The sequence below is a fragment of the Myotis lucifugus genome, unplaced genomic scaffold, assembly GCF_000147115.1.
Source record: "Myotis lucifugus unplaced genomic scaffold, Myoluc2.0 scaffold_65, whole genome shotgun sequence".
In the NCBI taxonomy this organism is placed as follows: domain Eukaryota; kingdom Metazoa; phylum Chordata; class Mammalia; order Chiroptera; family Vespertilionidae; genus Myotis; species Myotis lucifugus.
In genome coordinates, this window is record NW_005871113.1 from 693,736 (window position 1) to 715,867 (window position 22,132).

The 22,132-nt window shown below is 44.2% G+C and overlaps 1 protein-coding gene across 4 annotated transcripts in view; it reads left to right on the forward strand.

Annotated features, from left to right (window-relative positions):
* CUNH1orf21 (chromosome unknown C1orf21 homolog) overlaps nt 1–22,132 on the forward strand; it is a 103,071-nt gene that overhangs the window by 48,939 nt on the left and 32,000 nt on the right. Inside the window, exon 3 of one of the 4 annotated variants that reach the window (XM_023754730.1) lies at nt 4,316–4,521. The exons of the other annotated variants lie outside the window; for them this stretch is intronic. Coding sequence (XP_023610498.1) covers nt 4,316–4,462 — 147 coding nt within the window. The 3' untranslated portion in view covers nt 4,463–4,521. Of the gene's footprint in view, nt 1–4,315; nt 4,522–22,132 lie in introns of those variants that run through there. 4 annotated transcript variants of the gene reach the window in all.

Below are 22,132 nucleotides of genomic sequence, written 5' to 3' on the forward strand. Positions count from 1 at the left end.
TTTTTCATTTTTCGTTTGGGCTATGTAACCTTCTCATTAGGATCAGATTTTTTTTTCTATGTTTTTATACTACCTCTCCAGTTGTTGGAGTGTTTACTATATGGAAGCTGACTTTGTTTCATTTCCAGCTGTTTGGTGGGTCAGGAACAGGTCTCTGAGAGATGGTCCCCTTTTTCTCCACTGCCCCCCCTTCTCCGTAACCAACAGCACAGTTCCTTCCATTGAGATTGTAGATGAGACCATGTTGAGGTGACATTTTCATCCTGTCCCAGCCATGTGGTTATGGCCAGTACTTATCTCCTGAAACCGGTTGGTGGAGCATTTTAAGAATGTTGTACCATTTGTGTAGTAGATTAAAACTAAAAAAATTTCATCTGATTTCCTCAATTCACATTACTCCTTGTGGCTTTTTATATTTCATTTATGTATATATTTATTTAGTGAATTTTTCAGAAAATTTCATGTAGCTCCTGCTTTAATTTAGGGAGATAAGACTTTTCCCTCCTGATTTTCCCAGAAGACCAGAATGTGGCATTTGATAATGATCAATCTAGAGTCACTAGATTGGCATGGTGGCGAGGTCTGGAGCCACAGGGAACTGGCTGTGGACCCCCGTCACAGTTAACTACCTGTGTGACCTTGGGCAATGTAAACATGTTTCTGAGCCTCCGTGTCCTCAACTGCGAAACAGTAAGAATAATACCTACTTTACAAGATTGTTGTGAAGATTAGATGTGGAAAACACCTAACAGGTTGCCAGGCACGTGGCAGTTTCCTGAGAAATGATTGCTGCTATTATTAGCTTCAAGTTCAAAGTCAGTTCTGTGCTTATGAGTGAATGAGTGGGAAAGCTATGGCTTCGAATTCACAATTAGAGGGTGGAGGGTGCTATTGTAGAAACATAAAAATAAAACAACAACACTGGACCGAGACTCAGAAAAAGGAGGTCCTGCCAGTATCTCTCGCTGTGCTCTTGGTCACGTGACTTCATTTTTGAGGCCCAGTGTCTTCATCTGTAAAATGAAGGGGTCCCTGCCCTCAAGTTCTCTATGTGTCTTACCACTGTCCTGGGTATTAAAGTCCCATTTTGTTTTTGCTCTTTCCTGCACATCTGATCTTGCTACTCCCCTGTTCAAAACCCTTTCTTCCATGGCTTCCCATTGTTGTGGGTTCTCACCTGAGCTAGATGACCCCACATGGCCTCTCTGGGTTCCCCTGCTGCCCCGCCTGGCTCATGCTGTGGCCAAGCTCCTTCCCACCTGCAGCCTGCACCCCTTACAGTTCCTGCCCAGAGCCGCCTTCTCTCTCCTCTTTCCCCTGGCCAGCTCCACCGAGCCTGTCTCAGCCCTAATGCCCTTGTCTCAGGAGAACATCCTCTCACCCCTCCACCATCCCTCCTCGCCACCGCCCCCCCCAACTCATTTGGGCATGGAGCCTTACATTTCTTCTTTGCCACCCTTATCACAATTGTAATTAAGGTTACTTGTGTAACTGTTTGCTTTAGGCCACCTCTTCTTGTTCGTGGCTCGTTCCCCAGCACCTTGCTTACTGCCTCGCATATTATAGGGCTAAGTCAATATTTGTAGGATAAATGAATGAATAATCAGATGGATGTAATCTTCAACGTAATGCTAAAGGAGGCATAATCTTTGATTTTTAATAACTTCCTGTAGATCCAAAATTTAGCCAGGTTGAATGCTAAAGAATAATGCATGCTTCACGAACAACTTCAAAAATAAATGTTCTAACGTGAAATTTGCAGCTATGGTTTCTTTCATGTAGAAAAAAAGTAAAATTAGATTAGATTGCAGTCCTCATTTCCAGTAAGAAGTGACCAGCTCTGCTGTACCCCGTCAGATTGGGGCGGGGCTGGGGGTGGGTGGTGGTGCATGGCAGGCCTCTGTATTTGTGGATGTCTTGGCCTGTTTCTTCGCTGTATCTAGACTTGCCTTCAGTTCATGAGACTCAGACCCATGGGGACTGAAGTTGGTTGTGGAGTGAGTCTACCTGAGGGTGGGTGGGCTCTGTCTAGGGGAGCCCTTGCCAGGGCATTCCTGGGTTTTCTTTGACTCATGAACACCTGCTACCTTACCTTACCTGGCCCACCATAACCACTCTGAAGAGGGCTGTTGAGTGAATGGTACTTATTTCCTTTTCCCTTCCTTTTATGATAATATGACTTTCATGAAATGTCATTCCATGGTTTATAGAGTGCTTTTGTGGCCATCAGCTCATTGGATCCTCACACACTGTGAGGAAGGTACAGCAGGTAATTTCATACCCATTTTAAACTCATTTTAAAAAGGGAAAGAAAATCTCAGAGGGGCAGTCCTTGCCGACTGTCACCTGAGATTTACCTTGGAATGCAGTGGGATTTAGATTTTAATTTTATAAATATAATTTTCCCAGAGTTAAGGAGGCAGGAAGCTCAGAGACTCAAATTGCTAGTCTTCAGATTCCTAGTCAAAGACATCAGTCAAAGACATCAACCAACTTTTTTGCAGCATCAATTTCCTGCTTCTTTCCATCTCAATGCAAAAGATGGAACAAAAAGACACTATTATAAATTAGTATTTCTTTTACACATCTAGCCGGGGTTTTTTATTTTAATGATTTAGACTGCATAGCTTAGGATCCTTTTCCTGTGATTCCCTCAATGATTCTGCAAGCATATATTGAACATCTTCTCTGTGCTGAGAGCTGTCCCAGATGTTTGGAATACAATTAGGATAGAATTCCTCTCTTTGAGGTGCTCACAATGTGACAGGGGCATGGATGCATAAATAACTAAAATACAATTAAACAAGTGATACTGTAGAGATAGCAAAGTCTAGGGCATGATCATTGCTACATGGGAGTCGGAGACAGAGCTAGTCACAGGAACACTCAGTGGAGAATAGAGAAGGAGGTAGAAGGGATCAGTCCAGGCAGAGACAACAGAAGGGTGGGGTAAGGAAGTCCCTGGGATGGAGAATAGTCCAAGGTAGTTGTGGCAAAAAGGAACAATGGAGGAAGAGAGGTCTTGAGAGGCAGGTTGGGTAGACTTGGAGGTCTGAAGCTGTTAAAGCTCAGGCATTCTCGAGGCAACAGGGAGCCCTTGATATTTTTTTCAAGAAGGTATGTGACATCAGATTTCAAAAATAACTGCCATGAATGTGTTCCCTTCTAGCCATTCTGAGTTCCAAATGGAAGATTATGTGAGCTAGCAGTGAACATTTTTTTTTTGTAGGAAAGTGAGCCCCGTTCACACTGGCTGTCGTTTCTGAGAGTATAGTGGCTCAGGACAGCCGTGTGGGAACTTGGGAAGAGGGGTGGATGGGACTGAGCCCAATGGCTTTGCATGCTAATGGCTGGTAGGCTGAGGATTTAGCTGTCCCTGATTCTGTGATGTTGGGACTGATGTTAGCCCTATGAACACGGGGACACCAAGCAAAACCTGAAAGAAATGCTTCCATGGTATATGCCAAAGGAGAGGAAGAATTCTTGTTTTCCATGAACCATATTCAGAGTTTAAACCAACAAGGTCAGATGTTTTGCTCTCTGAAAGCGTTCCCAGCCCTTTCGCAACTCCTTACAGCATCACATGCATGAGCCACGTCAAACGGCATAATTACTGCTGAATGTCATTTTCAAACAGCAAATGAGGATCAAGGAAAATGGTGAATTGTGAACCTTTTTTCCTCTGAAAAAGTTAACTAAAAGCAAATGCTGTTCAATGGGTGGACTTCATTTCTGTTAATTAAGCCTGTGGTTTCTTGTATGTGTTCTCAAAGCTGGGTGCTTACACCATCAGAGCCAAATTTCAATCACGTCTGAAGTCTTACTCAGAAAGAAGTCCAAAACAGTCCAACCCATTGAGCGTCTTCCTGTGGACTTTGGGAAATGTATTTGGAGAATCTCTTCCAACAATTTGGCTATTTCCTCAATCAAAACCTTCAGAATTTTCCATTAGCTTTGAGCCCTGGCAATCTACATTGAATTAAGTAATTTCTATGAATAGCTTATGTTGATTATCCTAAGAAACTTGAAATGATGTAATTCTTAGCTTTAAGTTCTCTTGTTCCCCCTTCTGATTGTGACATTAATCCAATAAAAAAGAAATTGTAAGAAACTTCATTCTTTTAGCCATGCCCATGAGAGATGAGCAACTTCCATCTTTTTAATGTACAGTCTACAGAAGGAATAGCTCTGTGTCCATGGACACATCTTTTAGTCTCTCTGGCCTCCGTTTCTTCATCTGAGAACGAGAGATTTGAACCAGCTGACATGGGAATAGTTAACATTTAATTAAAACCTGTGTTTCTCTTACATATAGTCCTCCCATCCCCACTGTGGGGCTGTTACGGAAGCTGCACAGTTTCAGAGTTCCAGATTTCTTCCAAGTCTTGTTGCTCTGCCACGCTCAACACACCGCTTTCCTCCTACCCCAGCACCTACCGTCATATCCACATTCACCCAATGAGAAGAGGGAAAGGACCAAGGGGAAGGCACACCCGTTCCTTCAAAGGCGGGATTTAAAAGTGAGTGACACGCCCTGGCTGGTTTGGCTCAATGGATAGAGCATTGGACTGTGGACTGAAGGGTCCCAGGTTCAATTCCAGTCAAGGGCACATGCCTGGGTTGCGGGCTCGATCCCCATTTGGAGGTGTGTGGGAGGCAGCCAGTCAATGATTCTCTCTCATCATGGATGTTTCTATCTCTCTCTCCCTCTCCCTTCCTCTCTGAAATCAATAAAAATGTATTAAAAAAATAAAAGTGAGTGACATACAGCTTCTACTCATACCCCCTTGGCCAGAACATACTCACGTGGTCACACTCACTGTGAGAGGTGGGAGATGGCTGTCACATCACGTACTTGTCCTGAACACTGCACCATCTAGAGGGAGGAGAGGGGTAGATCTCTGAGGACAACCGGTGGTCTCCTGTCAACATCTGAGGTCCTTCCCAGTTTCAAAATAAATGGAGTGTGGACTGGCACTTCTTTCCTCATGTTCCAATGACAACTGGTGTGCAATTTCCCCGCCCCAGGAAATGCGGTTTTGTTTGTTTCTTTTAAGCCAGCGTCCTAACGAAGATGAACTCGGTGCATCATCCTAAGTGAATTTGCTTCCTCTCATCATTAGGAGAGACATCCTTGCCCTATTGATCTCTGGGCATCTGGCCTGCTCTTCTCCACCCCAGCAGATGGGATCCTGACTTCACTTCCTTAGGGCCTGGGCTCGGCCTTTTTCTAGGTGTCTGGCTGGTTATCTTCGGGTGAGGGAATAAGGATTAAATCCTGTCTTCAGAACCCAGCAGAAATGACAGGGAGAGGATAGCAGATCCTTACATATTTACCCAGAGGTTGCCTCAGGGCCCCCTGATGATGTTGGGGGCCCTGACAGCCTAAATTGTTCCTAACATCCTCCAGTTAAAACTCGAGAAGCGCTGGCCTGGCTTGCATCTTTCGCATGATAAGCTGAGTGGACCTGGCAGTCCAGAAGGGAAACTCAGGATCTTAATTGGCTTTTTGAGAAAGATGCGCCAAGGAGTGCATCTGCATTGAATAGTCCGGAAGCCGGGGGGCTGACACGGGCTGGTGTGCGGAGCTGCTCAGCCAGAACCTTCTGAACTTGAGCGGGAAGGTGACGACCTTCCAGGTGGCTTCTGGCAGGCGTGGCACGTCCGCGTGGCCAGCTATCCTTTTACAGCTTCTTGGACGCAGAAATTCCTGAGTTTGCTGAAGCCGAATATTCTGGGAAAGGAGGGATGAGGGTGATTAATTGCCTGAACTATGCTTTTTGTTTTTGCTTTCGGGCAAATTCCTCCTCCGCGAGGGGTGCAGTCATCTTTAGCTTGTCAGCATGTTATTGTCACAACACGTTGGGAGGCTCAGCAGCTCAGCCACTTACAGCTGAGTAATTAATTGAGCAAAAACCCCCGGCCCTTCTGCAGATCTCACCTGAAGATCTCACCAGGTGTGGGGACATTGACGTGCAGAACAGGACAGCTCATAGGATAATACTAAGAGTGAACACCATGTGTCAGGAAGCATTCTAGGCATTTTACAGGCATTACCTCACTTAATATTTATTAACAACAACCTATGGAGATGTTTTCCATATCCCTACTTTGCAAATAAAGAAATTGTAAGCACTTAGGTAACTTGCCTGGGATCAAGCAACCAGTAAAACTGGATCTGGAGTCAAGCCAGGCAGTCTGGCTCCAGTGGCTGGAATGACCCAACCACAGTTCACAGCAGTATTCACTCAGGATGGTAAGTTATAGGATTAATATGATTCAGAGGAAGGAAATGCATATTTTAGCAAAACTTTATTACCATTTCTAATATTTTAAAATATACTTTTATTGATTGTAGAGGGAGAAGAATAGAGAGATAGAAACATCAATGTGAGAGGAACATTGATAAGCTGCCTCCTGCACACCCCCCACTGGGGATTGAGCCTGCAACCCGGGCATATGCCCTGACCAGGAATTGGACCTGCAACCTCTTGGTTCATGGGTCAGTGTTCAACCACTGAACCACACAGGCCAGGCTATTAGTTTTTTTTTTTATTGTGGGAAGTTTATAGGTGAGTACCTGACAAGCAGGTCGGGAGCTGCTGCCACTGGATGCGACACTCCACGTGGGAGAATCCTTGATTCCCCTCCTGGAGAGTTAGCAGAGTTTGTGATCATGAAACAGTGCTCATACTTAGGTAGGTCAGGAGAGAATCTCTGTGGAGTCGTGTGGAGCATGGAGCAGTGACAAGATAGGAGTGATTGTCTTCGTATCTGCCTGAGGAGCCAGCAGAGCCTTGGGGAGAACGAGTGTAATGGCCCAGAGCTGTCGCCGGAGCCCACATGCCTGCCTTCCATGGCCACTGCAGGCGGGAGGACAGAGTTTCAGTTCCATGACCTTCCCTGAAACTCTTTGTGAACAGGGAGGAATCCTTTGGGGATGTCACTGTCATAGGACCAAACCTTGGAGCTTGAAGCATGGCATCCACTGTAGGGGCCACATAAAAGGGCTGAGGGTCACTGAAAGGGCAAGGTCACATTGGTTGGTGGCCCAGATGCACCACAAAGGGGGAGAGAGCCCTCCCTCACCCTGTGAAGAACATACGTGTGTGCTGAAGGGGAGGTGTGGCCAGAGCCTGTCACGAAAGTCCACAATCATGGCAGGAACAGCTAGGCCAGCCCAGGTGAGGGCGAGGTGGGGGCGCGGCTGCCCATCAGAGGTGGCCCTGGCACAGGGCAGAGCAGCAAGGAAGCCTCAGTCCCCTAATACCTCGCCTGGGTTTCCCTGCCGGGAAAACGAGGGAGGCATGGGGGTCCCAGCAAGGCTCCTGGGAAGAGGCCATCTTCTTACCCACAGCCTTCGATTTTTCTTCCTCAGACCAGTGTGGCCTGAGGAAGCGACAATGATAATTAAATGATATTATCATGTGCTAAGTGGGAAGTCAGCTGGTTAGTTTCATAACAATACAAGGCCTTCGTCGCTTGTTTATGTGGTTAATGTGATCGTTTGATATCATGCAGCCAGTTGGTCTTGGTCTTTGGCTCTGGATGCCTCGATGTTGAGGAAGGCTTTCTAGAATTTCTCTGGGCTGCTATGTCCACGGAAGTGTTACAAGAAGTAGATTTGTTTTTCTCAAAATGTTTTTTATGACTTCTGGTAGTGGAAATGTCTATTTAATAATTTAGTGAAATGTCATCAAGAATAATGCTGACTTTTAAAAATAACTAAATATCCATTTGTCTTCATTATTACGGGACTTGAGGGTGCTGGCGGTGGGAGACCTATAATGATTTCAGGTGCTTTTCGCTAGTGTGTATTATTTTTGCTTCCCTCAAATATCACTGAGTTCCACTCTTCTTTATAACTTTTTATAAGAGATATTTTCCAGAACCATTTATACTCCCCAGGAATTGAAGCCAAATAAACACTCAGTTGAGTTCATATTTGATTTGAGACTATTGCGATGTTTCATTTAAGTAGTTTGGGAAAATATAGACATTGAGTTCCCATTTGATCCCAATCACTCATTCTGTTTCTGTTTTTAAACTTCTGGTTCAGCAACATTAAAGGGAATTAATATTTGGATTTAGATCACTTCTGATTTAGGGTTCATAGCTTGAGGTTCGAGGTCATGCCTCATTAAAATCACTTAAAGTTCTGTGCATTTTTGAGAAGGTAATCAAATCGAAATGATTACTTCTACCTCCAAACTCACATTGATGTTTCTCTTTCTCTCTTCCCCTCCCTTCCCCTCTCTCTAAAAATCACTAAGAATGTTTTTTTAAATATCTTTAAAACATACTGTTAAAGAAATAATCATGGTAGAGAGTGCTGTTTAGTATATTTTATATACTTTTTAAAAATATATAGATGTAATCTGGTATAGCATGCACCTTTTTTGAGAATGAAAAACTTTCATCTTTTTCCCTTCATTTTCCTAATAAGTGATTTTTTTCATTTTTCAATTACCCTTCATTTTCCTAATGAGTGATTTTTTTCATTTTTCAATTACAGTTTACATTCCATACTGTTCGGTAGCAATTGCAGATGCATAGCATAGTAGTTAGACAATCATGTACTTTACAGTGGTCCCCCCGATATTTCAAGTACCCACCTGTCCCCCTACATAGTTGTTATGATGTTATTGACTATATTCCATCTACTGTAACTTCTTAAAACAGGGGTCCTCAAACTACGGCCCAAGGGCCACATGCGGCCCGCCGAAAACATTCATCCAGTCCGCCGAGTATTTTTGCCACCACTGCCTGTTGCTTAGCAGCCGACTAGTTTTTTTTAAACTATAGTCCGGCCCTCCAACAGTCTGAGGGACAGTGAACTGGCCCCCTGTTTAAAAAGTTTGAGGACCCCTGTCTTAAAATTTAAAATTGGGGCACTGAAGCCTGTACTGGTGCTCTTGTTGCCCTCCCCTCACGCTCCCCCTCCCGCACCCTCACAGGCTGGGCCCTCACTACACAGCGCAGATCCTTCTTTCCCAAGCCCCAGAGGACGCAGAAGATGCTGGGCTGTAACTGGACCCACACTGGTCTCAGCATTTCGTGTGCAGCCTGTTGTGTAGGGACTAGCTGAGTGGCGCGTGGAGGCTTCCTGCCTCAGTATCTTCAGCCAACTGGGCAAGCATTTTTGTTTCAACGAGTTTTGCAAGTTCCAAGATGCCCGGCTTACCTGCAATCTTATGAATCATTAGAATCATTTTTTTTGGTCTCCCTTAGGTTTCCTCCCAGCTTAACCAGCCTGTCGAAAACTCCCCTTATTCCCATGCAGGCTCGTGAGGCCCTGCGTCCTGACTCTGCTTACTCCTAGAAGCAGTGGGTTTCTCTCTAGCCCGGGGTGAAATGTTTCTGTGGAAATCCTGCCCTGATCTATGAAGTTATGAAGGGCATCTTTGGCCTTGCAGCTTCCTCTTCTTACTGTTGAATCTTTGTATTTTTTTTTACTAAGTGTAAATAAGTCTGCCCCAAGTCTGGTTATTTCTTCCAGGACAGCATCTCCATGGCTCTCTTCTCTATTAATTCACTCCATACATATGCCTTTAGCACCTACTGTATGCCAAACACTGTGCTAGGAACTGGAAATAGAATTTTGAGCAAAATCCCATGGCGGTTGCCCTAGTAGATTTCACTGTCTAGTGTAAGAGACTGATACTACACAATTAAGCAAACCAGTCAATGACTACATCCTTTAATAAATGCTGTGAATGAAAAATCCCAGTGTGTATATAAAGCAGGGAAACGCACAAAGCCAATGATACAGTGCCTTTGTGCAAATGAGAGAAAGGCACCCCCTCTCGATAGACAAACTAAAAGGCAGCCCCTCCAGGTATGTGCAAACCTGTGAGAACTCAGTTTGGCAAGCTGTTGGAGTCTTTTTCTGGTTTGCACAAAGGAATCTCTATGTCCAGGCAGATACTGCCTAGTACCAGGGCACGTGACTTGGCCAGTAGAACAGCCTTCCCCTCCCCACCACTTGACTAGGAGCCCTTACTGAGAGCACAGTCTGCCCAGCCACTGGGTCCTAGGAGCCTGGCCCATCCCTGGAGAGTCAGGGATGGCTGGGACAAGACCTGAAGGATGAGTAGGTGTTAATGAAACGATGGAGGAGGGATGATGGGGAGGACCATCCACAGTTCCAGACAGAGAAAAACTGCTTCTTGGAGTCCCCAAAGTAGGAGAGAGTCTAGGACAGTGATGGCGAACCTTTTGAGCTCGGCGTGTCAGCATTTTGAAAAGCCCTAACTTAACTCTGGTGCCGTGTCACATACAGAAATTTTTTGATATTTGCAACCATAGTAAAACAAAGACTTATATTTTTGATATTTATTTTATATATTTAAATGCCATTTAACAAACAAAAATCAACCAAAAAAATGAGTTCGCGTGTCACCTCTGACACGTGTGTCATAGTTTCGCCATCACTGGTCTAGGATGTTCCAGGAACTGAGACTAGAGAAGGAGATTGAGGGCAAGGGTAGGTGGAGATGAAGCCAGAGCAGCCAGAGGCATCCAGACCATAAGGGCAGGATCGCCTTGGACTAGGCAATAGAGCTAGCTTGAGGGTGGCCTTGAATGCCAAGCTCAGAAATTTCAGCTGGAATATTATTCCTTTATTTATATAGGGTCTGAATTATTCTGCCTTCTTTTCTGTCTGTAAATATAATCAATCTTTATTTAAGTGTGTCTTTATGATCCTACTTCCTTTCCGATTAAAGATACATACAAATTTATATTTTTCTTTCTTGAAAGAAGAAACTGCAAATGGAATGCATGCTCTGGACAAGTCCTTGGGCTTGCTGTTGGGAACATGGTTTCTGAGAACCACAAGGGGGAAATTTAGGAAGTTATAAGGAAGCTCTCTGTTCCCTTCCCCACCACCAGCACGCACACACACGCATATACGCACGCATATGCACACACACACAACCGCAGGAATGTCCCCTCCCACGTACAAAGTCAAGAAAATTAAGCCAAATGGGTTTTTCTGTTTTATTTTGGCAGCGTTTCAGGTATTTAAAACTGTAGCTAACATCTTACTCGTTTAAAAACTTGAATAGGTTAACTGAACATATTCCATCATCCATGAGAACAACCAGAATGAATATACTCTTCTCTAGGAAGGTGGTGTGGGTGACTCTCAGACTCAGGGGCGATTGTTTGACATTCGTAACAATCTGAAATGTTGACCTCAAAGGGAATCAGGATGTATATTGAAATATGTGTATTAAATACATAAAGTAAGGGAAGGGATCATATAGACTAACGTTTTTACCTTTTTAGTTGTTGCATTTTAAGTATTTTATCCTCTAATGTTCTGCTAAGTTTCTGTTAATAACATTGCATTCCCCACTGATTTTCTGCCTGGCGGATATTTCTGTGGGTTTTTTTCTTTTTGTTTGATTGCTTTTGTGATGTGTGAAAATTCAGCCGAAAAGGTACTGCCGGCCAGGCGGCTCCAGGACATTTCTGGAGGTGTTTAGGTGTTCTTTCCCTAGCCCATCACTCTTCTCTTTAATACAAAATGTATCCATAAAGTCCCCAAATGACTAAATCTGCTATTTATTTTTATGTAGTCATACAGTGTAATTTTAGATGAACATACCTGTCACTAAAAATACCTAGTCATATGTAAAAAGCGCCTTCCTAACTGTGGCTAAAGGACTGGAGATGTGGATGGATGTTTTTCCTTAAGGTTGCCAGGAACTATTATATGTTGTGGGGTGTAGAACCCAATAGTATCAAAAACACCTAAATATTAACTAAATGTCCAGGAAAGCATATTGTTCCAGATCACATTGTAATGTTCATTAATGTCCATTTTAAAAACCTTTTGGAAGGAAAGTAGATTATTTTAATTGTGTAGTCTACTCAGTTTTTTTAAGGCAAATTATAATGCTGCCCTTTTTCTAATTTGCTAAATTTCTCTTAGCCACCTTCTTAGTGTAATCTGACAGCTGATGATCAGGGGTCAGAGTCAGTTAAGTCTCTTCTAGTTTCATAAATATGGACCATAGCTACCCGTGCTCGACTGACTGTGTCGAGAGCTTGAGTTAGTGACATGATGAAAAAAAATCTATTTTTAATAGAGTTTTTCCAGCTTTATTGATGTATAATTGACAAAACTATATATATTTAGGGTGCACAATGTGATTTAATATATGTATACACTGTGAAATAATTACCAAAATCAAGTTAATGAACACACCTCATAGTGGGAACACTCAAGATCTACTCTCTTAGTAAATTTCAAGTACACACTGCAGAACTATGAACTGTAGTCACCATGCTGTACATTAGATCCCCAGAACTTATTCATAGTATAACTGAAAGTTTGTATTCTTTGACAAAATGCCATTTCCTCCACTCACAACTCCCCCCCGCCCCCCCAAAAAACCCACTCAACAACATATCTTCTGATAGCAAAATAGTTTTGGGCAGGGTAGCTAGGAAATTTTTCAAAGAATGGTGAAAAGGAACTTTTTATCTCAAATATTAAAATATATACTAAAGCTGTGATAATTAAAATTATATTGCAGACATAGGAATCAATGGAACAGACTAAATAGCCAGAAATACACACACACACACACACACACACACACATTTATGAACACTGGAACACAGCAAACCAATGGGAAAAGAAAAGAATTATTCAGCAAACCACATACCAAAATAAACTTCAGAGAACTAGAGAATTATATGAGGTTTTTTTAATGTTGGGTTTTGTTTTTTGTTTTTCTTAATCTAGGAACAAAAATAGGTGAATATTTAACCAAGACTAGGATGGGGAAGGATTTTGAAATATGAAAGCAGTGGAAGAAGCCACAAGGGAAAGAATTACTTTAGTTCATCATATTTTAGCAAAGATCGTTATGAATGTGAGGAACCAAACCAAGTCAAAATACCACAAGTAAGTGGAGGGTTTACAGGCGAGGGATCCGGATAATCCAAGGGCAGGGACTGTGATCGGACGGGGCCTTCCCTGGGCTGACATGGAAGAGTGACCCTGGATTCTGGAAGGACCAGGAATCCCAGCACTGGATCTGCGTCCAGTTACACAACCTGTGTCTGTCCTTCTGGTTGGCTGTCCCACCCTGGACCCATCAGCCTTGGTTGGCAGGAGACAAGACCCATTGCCTACTCTGGGCAGGAGCAAATTACCTAAGAAAACGATGTGAATTGGACAGAAGGGGGCACTGGACAGGGCAGAAATGACTCATGCCTAATGTATGCAAATCAGAAACTCCTCCTTAGACCCAAAAGTACAGTAAACATTTAAAGGTAAATACCACCCCGTAAAAAAACATTTGCAACAAATATTTACAGAAATTAACAAATATTATAGAAAAAGATTTAACTTCTTTAACAGAAAATGTTTTTGTCAGACAATAAGGATACTCCTAACAATCTAGTTTTTTAAATGAGCCAAGGATATGAAATAGACAGTTTATAAAAGAAAATATACATAGAGGGAGGAGAAGACTAACCTTATTAATAGCAAAAAGAAAAAAGATTTATGAAGACACGAAGATAATTGTTTTTGTCTAGGAAATTGACAACATTTTCGTGACCCTTTTTTGTGTTTTTAAAGTCATGCCGTCAATTCTGGCCAAGGTAGAGTGGGCCAGACCCTCATATCCTCCTGCTGAGGGTGTAAATTGTTACAGCCTTTCCGGATGGAAATATTTCAAGCCATGAGGTGCACGTGTTCAAATCAGTCAAATAATTCTTACTCTAAGAAGAATGTAGTCAAAGATGTGTATGAAAATACTTATTGCAGCATTACTTGTTATGGTGGAAATCTGGAAATAACCTAAGTCCCCAATATTATCCTGAAACAGCATAAGCCATTAACATCATTTGTTCAAAGAATGTTTAATTACAAAATTCCAATTGTGTAGATAAACAGCAGAGAGAAAGAAAAGAGAGGAGCAAAGAGATGTAAAACGAATATAAGAAATACTAGAGGCCAATGCATGAAATTAGTGCAAGGGTAGGCCTTCGCAGCCCCGGCTGCTGGGCCCTTGTAGCTCTGGCTGCCTCCCGGCCCCACCCCCGCCCGCACCACCTTGGCCTGGGGCTGCCCACATCCGCTGCCACACACCCCAGTTCCCCGGTGGCCTGGGCCTCCCTCTGCGGAGCAATCGTGGGGCAGTGGCAGGCGCCCCCAACCAATTGTATCGCACCCACCTTCGCTGGCCTGGCACCAGTGCGTGTCATAGTGTGGTCGTCCAGAAGGTCGTCCAGGCAGTCGTTCTGCTGTTCGGTCATTGGTTGATTTGCATATTATGCTTTTATTATTATAGATTCCCAGTTAGAAAAGGCTCTCAGTAGTTTTCACAAGTTGGTTTATTTTATATTATGAAGATATTAACTTATCCAAAAAACAACAGCAACAGCATATTTGGTATTGATATTGAAGTAAATTAAACATTTTTATCATACGACCTTCAGAAGGAACACAGCTGCTCAGGAAACAGGTCATCGCCATATATTCCTGGCCTATTGGTTAAAAATGAATACATTGGAGAAATGCATCTCTAAAGGTCCTGGTACTTGCCCGGGACGCATAATAGATGCTCAGTGTACATTTGAATCCCAAATCTCTGCACATGTGCTGAGGGCCCTGAGGCCTGCAGAGTGTATCTTCTTGACTGTTAATGTGGTCTGGGGTGGCTTTTCACAGAACCAGGGTGAGGAAAGATATATTCTGTTGTTTTAGGTTAGGGGGGAAAATAGTTTTAAACTCTCTTAATAAGTCCAAGGGAAACAAACTAATTTCATTTTTTCTTGAGAATGACTGCCGGATTTCTATTAATAATCCTAGGTTCAGAAGTTATTTCACAGGCTGTCTTTAATTTTTATTTTTAAAAACTAGTTTAGAATTCACATAAATCACATCCTACTATTTATTCTTAAATCAAAAAAATGTCAATGTCTGCTTACTGTTTGCCCAGATCTGTGCTCCACACTTTAAATGCGCTATTTTATCTTCACAATTGTGTGGTTATGGTTTTTACTCCCATTTTACATTAAGTAGAGGCTTCAAAGTCAAGTTTAAAAGAGATGGCTTTGAACCCATCTGTTAACGGGGTTATAGAGGGCCTCATTCATTCATTCATTCATGCCTCATTCATTCATTCATTCATTCATCTATCTATCCATTCAATTAATAAAGCAAACATCAATACAAAGAAGTCTGTATATAGCAAAGATTTGTGAACTTTAATTTATGGCCCACTTCCTTTGATTCATAATTTATAAAATAACTTTTAAATACAATAAAAATTATGAACAGTTCCTTAAAAATTCCTTGTATCTTAAATGGGTCTGTAATAAGATTCTTTTAATTCAATGGTTGGAAGATTCTTGAAAGTGGAAACAAAAATTCAAACTTTTTATAGTTTACTATAAAGTTCAAAAGTGTAGTGTGTCTGTGTGTTTCTAACAATGATATAGACATTTCTCTAATTCCAGAGACCTTGACCTTCCCAGCTAAATGGTAGTCTTCTACACCAACTCCCCTCTCGGTTAGCCTGCTGTATTCTCTTCTTAACTATTTCTCAGGATTGGATTTGATTTGACTTATATGTTTGCTCATTTTTATTGCCCGTGGCCTTCACTAGAATGAAAGCTCTATTAGGACATGAGCTTTTGTCTTTTTCCACCCTGCTCAGCCCCTAGAACAATGCCTGGCACATAGCTAGTCCACAGTTTCATTTCTGTGGAATGACTGAATGAATGAATGAACGAACGAATAGATGAAGGAGTGAATCTCTGCCTCTCTCTGATATATTGGAGCAGACCCCCCCCCCTTTTTGAGGTTCCTGAGCTATTCCTGGAATTTCCAGGAGATATCTGATAGGTGACTTTGAACAGAGTTCCAACACTACCAGGTGGCAACCCCGGCCCCTCAGCCACTCTCCCTGGCTTCCTGTGGAATCTTCTGCTGGACTCCCAGACCCAAGAAGCCATCAGTGCCAGCGGAGGTCCCTCTGAGCTGCTTCTGGTGCCGGCACCAATGCAGTCCCTCAGGACCCAAACCAAGGGTACCAGTGTCCACAGGACGATGCTGCTGCTGTCCTTCTGGAAGAATCCTCACCAAGCCCACCATTCTGGGAACTGCATTACCAGTCTTCTCTGCACAGGTGGGAATGTGTGCACACTCACATGCGCACACGCACACACTGACTGCACATACACACTCATATGCCTGCACACACATGCACACTCACATGCACACACAGGACCACAGCTACCAGCGCTCCCAAATTCTTCTCAGGCTTTTGGTAAAAGCTCCCTTGGTTTCACTCCCAGGTCGGGGGGTGTGATCCGAGGGAGAGTGTGGGTGGGGTGGGAGGTTTGACCAAGTCAGACGTTCCAAGTGAGGAAAAGTGCCTGCAGCTCCCCTGACACTGGGGCTTTCAACAAGCCTCCGGCAGGAAACAGCTTCCCTGGAGGCCGCGCTGTGCCTGGGACAAATGGTCACGGTGGAGCAGCCCGCGGGGCCATCTGGACACAATGGACCCCGAGGTGAACTCACTTCAGCCCCAGCCTGGGCCGGCTGCTGGAGGGAGATAAAGCTTTGCTGCTTCCTTTCTGCTTTGTTTTGAACTGTATTCTAGAAAGATACGTAAGAAATGTTATCCTAATTAGCAATGGCTCACTCCTCTCCCTCATCCCCCCAAACACACCCATAGACACAGACATAGGCACACCCAACCACAGACAGACAGACACACATGTACACACACACACACACACACACACACACACACACACACTCTGAGAGTCATTCACAGTGTTCACCACTGTCTAAGTGCCCATGGGATTTGATCTGGCTTCTTGGACACATAAACCGAGGCCTGTGAGAGTTGCCTGCGGCTGTGGCAGGACTCGAGTCTCCCAACCTGAGAATAGCAACCTGCCGTGCCTGTTGACATACACGGCTTAGCATGTCAGCAAAACATGTCCAAAAACCTGTTCCCATGTCCAGAGCAGAGACACAGAGCCTCTCCTGGTGAAAGGAGGCTTTGTTTGAAGAAGGCTGCGGCCTCTCATGGGTCTGGGCCCAGGGGGGAGCAAGGCCCCTGCCAGGGGCTAGGCCAACCCAAAGAAAGAATCGGGACAGCCCCTCTTTACTTAAAACCAAAACAGGAAGGAAGGAACCTGCCGCCATCACTACCAGTTGTGACCACGGCTCATTCTTGTTTCAGGTTTGCGTACTCGTGTAATGCTTTTAACCAGAGGGGGAAAAAAAGCTGTTAACTTTTATTTTGCAACCATCCTGTGTGTTGAGAAAGAGTGAAGACAGGGAAACAGAACCAGCCTTACAAAGGTGATATCAGCACCGTGACAGGAGGACCAGGCCGCAGCAAGAACCATACTCCACCTTTTTTATAGGAATTCAGGCACAGGTCTTATATAAAATCTAGCCGGTGTTACTAAGTGGTTAGCATCGGCCTGTGCACCAAAGGGACATAGGTTCGATCCCCAGTCAAGGGCAGCGTCATCCCGTACACCAAGAGGTTGTGGGTTCCATTCCCAGTCAGGGCACATACCTAGGTGTGGGTTCCACCCCAGTTCGGGCGTGTACAGGAGGCAGCCGATCAATGATTTACTCTCACATTGATGTTTCTCTCTCCCTTCCTCTCTTTTTAAAATTAATTTAAAAAACAAAACATATCCTCGGGTGAGGATTTAAAAAAAAGGTGATATTACTGTTCAGGATGATGGCTATAATTTTAGGAAGGGAACGATGAATGGGAGATTGTCTTGGCTCAGACAATCGCTTCTATTTTTTGTCCAACTGAGTCACCCTGGGATAAAAGTGGCCCTGGGCATCACAAGGCTTACTAACCTTTATGTCATTTCCCCTCCCACTCTGTTCCCGGAATGCTAGTTGCGGGGTTACTTTCCTGTCAGTTTTTATCTTGCTTTGAACAGTAAAGAGTTTCTCCTCGTTGGCAAACATGACGTCCACTTGTGAACGTTAGTGGCTGTATTTGCAGGCATGGGAGCTGCCCTGACTCCCAGGATTGCCTGTCCAATCGGAATTCACAACGATATGCGTTAGTCTCTGGACTCGCACGAATATCAGTGTGGGGGTCATGGATTGATCCATTCTTGTTCTTATAGTGTTGCGTTAGCCTTAAAGGCCCAATTTATTTTATTTTTAAAATTTATCTTTATTGTTGAAAGTATTACAGATGTCCGCTTTCCCCCCTCCCACCATTGACCTCTTCCACCCCATTCCTGTCCCCTACCCAGGCCTTCACTGCACTATTGTTTGTGTCCATGGGTTATGCATATATGCATATCAGTTCTTTAATTAATCTGGGGGGTAGGAGGGCAGAGGGCAGGGGGAGGAGATGAGAGGCCCAATTTAAAACATCTTTCTCTTCAAGTTTTATTTTCCATTGATTTTAGTGCTCTTTGATTATATGTTCGTTTGGTTCTTTTTTAAGGTAATTTCACTTGTAGTACTACCTCAGAATGTGGCTCATGGAGCCTCGAGTTCTAGATGACCCACTGGGATTGGGGCACAGCTAGTCAGATTTTGTGAAGTGGGGCATTTCGGTGGGACTGCGCCTGCATGCAGTTGTCCTAAAAGGACATTGGGACTAGCCCTTTTTTTATATGAATTCAGGCACAGGTCTTTATATAAAATCGAGCATGCGGCCCTGGCCAGTGTGCTCAGTGGTTAGAGCGTCAGCCTGTGCACCAAAAGGCAGTAGGTTCGATTCTCAGTCAAGGGCACGTACCCAGGTTGCAAATTTCCTGTCCTGGCTGGGGCACATGCAGGAGGCAACCAATTGATGTGTCTCACTCTCATAGCAATGTTTCTCTCTCTTTCTCCCCCTCCTTCCCTCCCTTCCAGTCTCTCTAAAAATCAATGGGAAAGAATATCCTTGGGTGAGGATTAACAACAACAACAAAAAATCTATTGTATGTCCTGCTTTACCTTCTTGGTATTTGAAATGATAAGAGCAACGGGCCGCTACCTGCATTGGCCATGGCCAGCTCTCGAAGGGCCAGGTCATGCCAGCCCGTGTCCTGTCTCCCCTTCCCTCTTCTCGCTGACTCATTAGCCGCCCTGGAAGTAGAAGCTCAACTTACTGTTCTCACCTTAGCTCTCCGTTTTCCTCTTCAGCATGTGCCCCAGCATGGACAATCTCTGCTGTCCATCAGTAACTTGCCCTTATGATTTCTGTGGCCCAGACCTGTGTGTGTGAGGACTGCTGGTTTCCCTGGGGCTCTCAGGACATTCGATCTTGGCAAAGTGACAAAGCGTGCATTCTTTTCTTTACCAGGGTAACTGCTGGGATTTTTTCTTAAATTACCCATTCTCCAGGAATTCGGAAATCAAAATATATGTAATCCATTAGGTTTCGAACACAAGCATCTCGCTGGAAGAAGGTCAGAGGTCTCGTGCAACCATCTACCCAGTAAAAGGACCCTTCTCAGCATCCTGGACACAGGGCCCTTTGGCGGCCAGCAGCCACTGTGGGTGGGGTCACCAGGTGCCCCTCTGGGTGTTGGGCGTCTGGAATCCGATGAGAAACTTTGTGTAAGCTGGGGTTGGGTCCGTAAGCTCTCTGTTCCTTCATCTGAAATGGTGACTGTAAGAATCATAGTAGTACTTCCTCGTAGAATGCTGTGAGGTTCACTCAGTTAATACACGTAAAACCTTTGGACATTGTTTGGCAAGAGCTAAGCGCCAGTCACCGCTAGTCAGTCATGCTGCCCTGAAGGTGAAAGAGGTGAGTCAGGCTGACTGTTAGACTCAGACTCTGCCAGCGCCTACCCAGGTGACCATGAAAATTAAGTTGCCTGATCTTTTCTGAGCTTGAATTTCCTTATCTGTGGCGTGTGGAGAAGGAGTCCCCGGTAGGTACTTGCTGTGGCGGGCAGGCAGCAAGATGCCAAGTGACTTGAAGGGGGAGCAAGAATTCATGTGAGATGCCCGATACAGAGTTGACCTGCATTCAGCAATCACGATGAGTCACATTTTTTCTGCTCAATAGAAGAGGCCAAAAAGAAAAAGAGATTTCTGTTTACTTTGCCTTAAGAGACGATACAGCACCGGGCCTGTCACATAGTGCTTCATAGATAGCGGATTATTTCACTCAGAGGAGAGAAAGGGAAGAAACTGAAGGGTAATTCAGGCTTGGAACTTCCAAGCACCAAAGAAAGACACACAGTATTTTCGCAAGAGCCTTCTACGTTAACCTACGGGGACGTGTAAGGTTCTCAGATGTGTATAAAGTCAGAATTCCTAGTAGCGCCTCCTTGGACTGACAGCACATCTCGACTGGTTCCTATGAGCCGAAAGAAAAGGCAAATCAGAATATTTTTAAGGAAATTCAGACTTCTTTCCTTTCAGGTGTTAGAGTATCCCCCCTTCCCGGGAAATCTGTAATTAGCTGAAAGAGTCATTGGCTACCTCGGTGGGGTAACCAGTCTCCCCCTGCCATCGATTCCAGGCCAGCAAGCCATGAATGCCCAGAAGCAGGCTCCCTGAACCCTCCCGTGTGACAGGCAGGCTCCCTCGCTCACCACCTCTCGAAGGAGCTGGTCCCTGGCCAAGATGCTCCTATGAAATTATTCTTCCCTTCACCCTGAACAATTCTTTGATTATAGATTAATGAGATGGTGACGAATGGCGGCTCTTACATTTGGGCCCGTTTTAATGAACAGACGGGAATTCTTTTTAATTAGTCTGTCGGTTGCCTATATGTAAACGATGCTCTCTGATGTGCATAAGGGCCTTTGAAAACTGTTTATGATCCTCATTCTGTTAAGCATTGCCTAAGCACTCTTGTGTGCAATGCTACCTGTGTTCTCAATGAGAAATTTGTTGCTAAGTAGATATCATTCCCAGCCTTTGTGGAATAACCCAGTGTGGGTGGAGATCATCGTGACCAGGTCATTGACCCTATTTATTCAGGAGAAATTGGCACGGCAGGGGGTTGCCTCGCCCAAGCTGAGTGGCCCAGTGCCCAAGTCAGAGGCATTTTCGTGCATTTCAGAGCTGGTTTCATCACTCAACCCTCTGCCTCCTTAAAGTTGCAGGAGCGTGCCTGCCCCCCAATATCCATATCTGAGGCAGGGCTTCAGGAGTGGGGGTGGAGAGGATACCTGCTAAACCTCTCCAAATCACCTTGAGCAGGGCTACAGGCCCCTGACCTGATAGAATTAGGTAGATGTTACCTGGGTGGCAACATACATTTAGTGACAAGATGAAGCCCAAAGCTGGCATTTTAGGATCCATAGATGTGAATTAAAGGACATAATGAGTTCATTTGCCCCAATATCACCCTCAAAGTGTTTCCTCTCCTAAATCCTTGAACTTGGTCCCTGAAACGTAACTTTTGGCTCTACAAGTCTGACATTGCCTACTGAATGAATGTGTATATACTTAGGAATTCTTTAAATATAACACGTTAGGTTTTTTTCCCCCTAGTTGTTTTTTTTTGTTTGTTTTTTTTCTTTCAAAAAATCATCTCATATACACCCACCAAAAGGCTTTCAGGGTTTTCTTTTTTTAGTCTGTGTCCCAGAATAGTAGTTTCCAAGTTGCCAGCTGAGAAAGGACCTATGTGTTGTGTATGCCGCTGAAAGCTATTTCCAAGCACAAACTAAATGGTTTTTAAAAACGAACACATGGAATGAGTCCTGTGGTTTCGTGCGTAGCAGGAAAATCCACTTCACCTCCATCCTACTCCAAAAGCTGTCAGGCCTCCTAATTGTAAGCAATCATGATCTTGGACTTGAGACTTGAGAGCGGGGAGGAAAAGATTATGTTTGACTTAGTAATTTTCAAGAAGGTCAACGGTTCTTTTAGCGAAATGGTGTTGGGCTGTTCACCTCCACTATTAAGCCACAGTTAGGAGCGTCATAGCCTGCCCTGAACTACATAGGAGTACACCCGTGAACTTGGCTGAACTCCAGGGGCTCATTTGTTAGCTCACATTTCTGTCTGTACAACTTCTCAGTCAACAAAGTGCTCACTGAGTTCCTTTTGCCTAAACTGCTGTAGGAGCTGCATAACATATCAGAGCTGTGCCTAACGCATGGCCTTCAACTTCAAGTCCTTCCCTCCATGGGGAGAAGCGAT